Source organism: Ammodytes marinus (assembly GCF_949987685.1).
Source record: "Ammodytes marinus genome assembly, chromosome: 23".
Taxonomy (NCBI): Eukaryota; Metazoa; Chordata; class Actinopteri; order Uranoscopiformes; family Ammodytidae; genus Ammodytes; species Ammodytes marinus.
The window spans coordinates 21987524-21992523 of record NC_137227.1 but is presented as its reverse complement, the minus strand read 5'-3'; the positions used below and the strand labels follow the sequence as shown (position 1 = coordinate 21992523).

Here is a 5000-nt window from a genome sequence, read left to right as displayed (position 1 = left end):
CTGCTGTGTCTCCAGCGGTTGTGGTTCCTTCCATGTTGCTTCTACAGAGAGAAGGTTACGGAGTAGAGAAGGTAAAACACACACACACACACACACACACACACAAGGTAAAACATCAGCTGCTTACGGTAATCTAAACACAATGATATTTATAACCACCGGTAGTACTGTATTCAAACCACTAGGGAGAGCTAGAGGACAGCCAGAGAGAAAGGCTATGTTCAGAAAGCCCTACTAACGTCCTCCCTCCTAGTCCTACATACTCAACATGTATATACTACATACTGTCTACTTAACCATCGACTGTGTATGGTTCGTCGTACCATTTACACTGAAGTATACAGAAGCAATAAAGAATTAAAAAAAAAGACCTAGTTCATCCCCACACTGCTGAACCAAAACCACCACCTAGATGACCCCTCAAACCTCCTCTTTGCGTAACTAGAACCTTGCGTGCTGCCTCCTATAGGTCTAAAACTTCATTATTGTCCACTGAAATCAACATAAACTTCCCAGTTATTTACTTGCTCTAGTTGTAGCTGATTGTAGCTGTTCTTTAACCGTTTTAAGGCTGTCCTGTGTTGTTGTTTTCAGGGCATCCCCACCCTGCTGATGGCTGCCGGGAGCTTTGATGATATTTTGGCCATAACAGGTTTCTCCACCTGCCTGGGAATCGCCTTCTCCACAGGTCTGGACTCAAGACACAGACACAGACACAGACACACACACACACACACACACGCACACACACGCACACACACACACACACACACACACACACACACACACACACACACACACACACACACACACACACACACATACACACACGCACACATGTAGCTATGCGATTTTATACAGTTTATATGTTGTTAAAGGTAGAGTCAGTGATTCTGGAGAATGCCTGTTGACAAAATAATGTTTTAAAACTTAGTGAATATCTCCTCTTGATCTGCTACCTGTCTGTACTGTGTGTGCTCTGTTAAAAAGTATGGAAACAACTACTATGTAAATAAAGAGGGCCCACCGTATAGCTAGAAACTGTTTAGAGTCTAGGCTGTGTATTTAGAATGGATTTGCTCACACAGTACAGACAGGTAGTGGATAGTGAGGAGATGTTCACTGATCTATGTGTGTAGGATCTACGTGGATGAACATTCTGAAGGGTCTGCTGGAGGTGGTGGGAGGAGTGATAGCCGGGCTGATCCTGGGTCTGTTCCTCTGCCTCTTCCCCAGCACAGACCAGGTCAGAGAATAAAATTACATTTATTAATCGAAATATTTGTTAACAATTGCATCAATAATAATAATGTGATACAAATAATAAAAATATAAAATAAATAATTATTATTCAAGTAGGACCATACCATAGCTATCTATATACAAAAGTAAGGAAATTGTTATGGTTTGGTACTGGACCCAAGAGCAGACAGAGGCAGTTGTTGGATATAATAAAAAAAAGGTTTATTTAACGAGGTGGGGGAGCAGAGGTCCGGGTAACTGCAGGCAGAGGAAACACACGTTAGAATGAGCACAAAACAACAGGAGGCTAGAGAGCAAGGTAGCGAGTAACACTAGAGCCAGGCACATATAATTACCACTGTAGAGAGTAGTACGATCTGGCAATCGTTGCAGGGGAAACAGGAGTAGATGTAGGTGTGTTGATTGCAGATGCAGACCAGGTGTGGAACGGAGACAGACAGGGAGAAGGAGGAACACACACAGCAGCCAGCTGTGATCACCACAGAAATGCAAAAAGGAATATACAGCTCCGGAAAAAACTATCTTCTTCTCTACATAACTGCCATATTTTATACCATACTAACTCAACCTGACTCCTATGACTGACATGGGAATTGTATATACTGTATAAAATGCCTTGTGTGTCTGTATATGTAAATACAGCTCTGGATAAAGACTAAGAGACCAGTCTGGATTTTCCTTCAATCTTCATCTACATTACTTAATGGAAATACTCAATATCTAAATAGTAAAACGAGAGACACTGAATATTTGGAGTGGTCTCTTAATTTTTGTGTGACCTATCTTATGCCTGTGTGTGTGTGTGTGTGTGTGTGTGTGTGTATGTGTGTAGGAGGACGTTGTGTTGAAGGACTATATTAGTTTTGGGTCTCTCCGTATTCTCGGTTTTCTTCAGTCACGTCGTGGGCTTCGCGGGAGCCGGTGGACTGTGTACGCTGGTGCTGGCGTTCCTAGCTGCTCTGGGCTGGAGGGCAGACAAGGTAACACACACACACACACACACACACACACACACACACACACACACACACACACACACACACACACACACACTCAGTCACTCACACACAACTTTGTTTTGTTTATCTATTCACAAAAAACAATACATTTTTTTATTTTTTATCTTTCTATTTTCTTTTATTTCTGTTTTTCCACATTGTTTGAAAATAAAAATAAATAAATAAAATAAATAACTAGGAGTAGCAGGCGAAGTATAAACCTTTAATAGCTTATATCGATTTCATCTTTGCTGGTATTGGTTTGTTTACATGCCTGTTCACAGAGTCTAGGCCACTTGTGTCATGGTTGTTGTGTCCTTGGGCTAGCCACTTCACATACCTTGCCAGGTGTGAATGTGTATGACTGCTGTATGTTTGAGGTGGTCTGTGGGGCCTGAATGGCAGCCCTCCCACCACCGGTATGACTGTGTGTGAATGAATGGAACCTGGAGCCCTGTAAAGCGCTTTGAGTGCCTAGAAAAGCTCTATATAAATCCAATATATATCAATACCAATATACATCCATTATTATTGTTATTAAAAACTAACAAACTACCTATACACAGGCTCCGGTGGCAGCCATGGTTGGCCGGTCGTGGGATGTCTTCCAGCCTCTTCTCTTCGGTTTGATCGGAGCGGAGATCAGAATAGCAAACCTGGACCCCACCACAGTGGGTAAGAACACACACAGACACACACATGCACGCACTCACTCACCAACTCACTCACTCACTCACTCACTCACTCACTCACTCACTCACTCACTCACTCACTCACTCACTCACTCACTCACTAACTCACTCACTCACTCACTCACTCACTCACTCACTCACATTCAAGAATAAACATTAGTCGATTATAACATTCCCTAGTTTTTATGTAACAAACGGAGCTGCTGAAAAGCCATAGTTGTTTGAATTCGCAAAATGTAACTGTTTAATTTTTACTGTCTTATTTTTTATATATCTATTTAATTCTAAATTTTTTGTACAATTTAGAAATTATTTATTGTATATGTATTACTTTGTGTGTGTGTGTATGTGTGTGTGTGTGTGTGTGTGTGTGTGTGTGTGTGTGTGTGTGTGTGTGTGTGTGTGTGTGTGTGTGTGTGTGTGCAGGTCTGGGTCTGGCCTGTATCAGTATCGGTTTGGTGATCCGGCTTCTCGTGACTTTCCTGGTCGTTCACTTTGGAGGATTCAACCTGAAGGAGAAACTCTTTATCTCTGTGGCCTGGCTGCCCAAGGCCACCGTACAGGTGTGTGTGTGTGTGTGTGTGTGTGTGTGTGTGTGTGTGTGTGTGTGTGTGTGTGTGTGTGTGTGTGTGTGTGTGTGTGTGTGTGTGTGTGTGTGTGTGTGCGTGTGTGTGTGTGTTTGTGAGAGTGTGTGAATGAGTGTGTGAGCAAGCATGTGAGCGAGTGAGCGAGTGATTGTATGTGTGTGTATGAAATAGAAAACTTCAAAATTACTACTAGACCTTTGTAAAAAATTACTTTGACCAATATTGAAAATGTTATTTTTTATGTGTCTGTCTGTCTGTCTGTCTGTCTGTCTGTCTGTCTCTCCGTCTGTCTCTCAGGCTGCCATTGGCTCTAAGGCGTTGGACATGGCGCGGGAGCAAAGTGACGAGACCTTAGTAAAGTTTGGTCTGGACGTGCTAACCTTAGCGGTGTTAGCTATCCTCACCACGGCTCCTATAGGAGCTCTGGGCATCGGACTGGCAGGACCAAGACTACTCGCACGGCAGGGCAAAGGTAAGGGCACACACACAAAGACAGACAGACAGACAGACAGACAGACAGACAGACAGACAGACAGACAGACAGACAGACAGACAGACAGATAGACAGACAGATAGATAGATAGATAGATAGATAGATAGATAGATAGATAGATAGATAGATAGATAGATAGATAGATAGATAGATAGATAGATAGATAGATAGATAGATAGATAGATAGACAGATGGATAGACAGACACACAGACAGACAGACATGCACGCACGTACGCATGCACGCAAACAAACACGCACACACGCCAATCATTATATTAATTATTATTTTATCTTATTCTCAGCAGAAGATACAGAAGTCGGAACCACGACTGAAAGCAGCGACGGGATTGGTCCAGAGAAAGACACCGTTTGCCTCGAGAGCAAGTTATGAGGATTCTGATTGGACGAACAAAATAACAAAAAATATCACAAAACTCAACCTTCTGTATTTTCAAATATGTTTGTTTTAAATTTCTTTGCTGTATGCTTATTTCATCTTTATCAATGTGTTTCCCCCTGTGTGTGTGTATGAGACATGTCCATGTGTCCCTGGGCAAGACACTGAGCCCCACATTGCTCCCGATGGTTCAGAGAGCGCCTTGCATGGCAGCTACTGCTATTGGTGTATGAATGGGTGAATGTGTTAAGAAATGTAAAGCGCTTTGGGGCTGAGAAAATCAGCTAAAAAGCGTTATATAAGTCAAGTCCATTTACCGTTTACCATATTGTGATTATTTTAGTTATTTTTTATAATTTCTATCATTCCTGTATCCTGTTGTAGTAACTCTTCGTATATCTTTTTTCTTTTAGGATGTATATTTTACTTTTATTACAACTTGATTCATAACATTCAGTAATATGTGCCTTTGATGAAAAGCTAAATAAATACTTGTTAGTGAAGACACTATGCTTTGCTCAATACTTTGTTGTGGCACCTTTGTCAGCAACCACAAGCTTGGCACTGCT

At 41.9% G+C, this 5000-nt stretch overlaps 1 protein-coding gene across 1 annotated transcript in view; it reads left to right on the top strand.

Annotated features, from left to right (window-relative positions):
* The window catches only part of LOC307269041 (sodium/hydrogen exchanger 9B2), a gene marked incomplete at both ends in the record, with an annotated part of 7136 nt that extends 2711 nt beyond the window's left edge, over nucleotides 1–4425 (top strand). The window contains 9 exon segments of the mRNA XM_080051864.1: nucleotides 1–71; nucleotides 595–688; nucleotides 1140–1246; nucleotides 2096–2109; nucleotides 2111–2243; nucleotides 2828–2936; nucleotides 3380–3516; nucleotides 3838–4012; nucleotides 4337–4425. The exon segment at nucleotides 1–71 is cut by the window's left edge and continues 11 nt beyond it. Of these exon segments, the coding sequence (XP_079907990.1) occupies nucleotides 1–71; nucleotides 595–688; nucleotides 1140–1246; nucleotides 2096–2109; nucleotides 2111–2243; nucleotides 2828–2936; nucleotides 3380–3516; nucleotides 3838–4012; nucleotides 4337–4425 (929 nt within the window).
* Nucleotides 4426–5000: the final 575 nt, after the last annotated feature.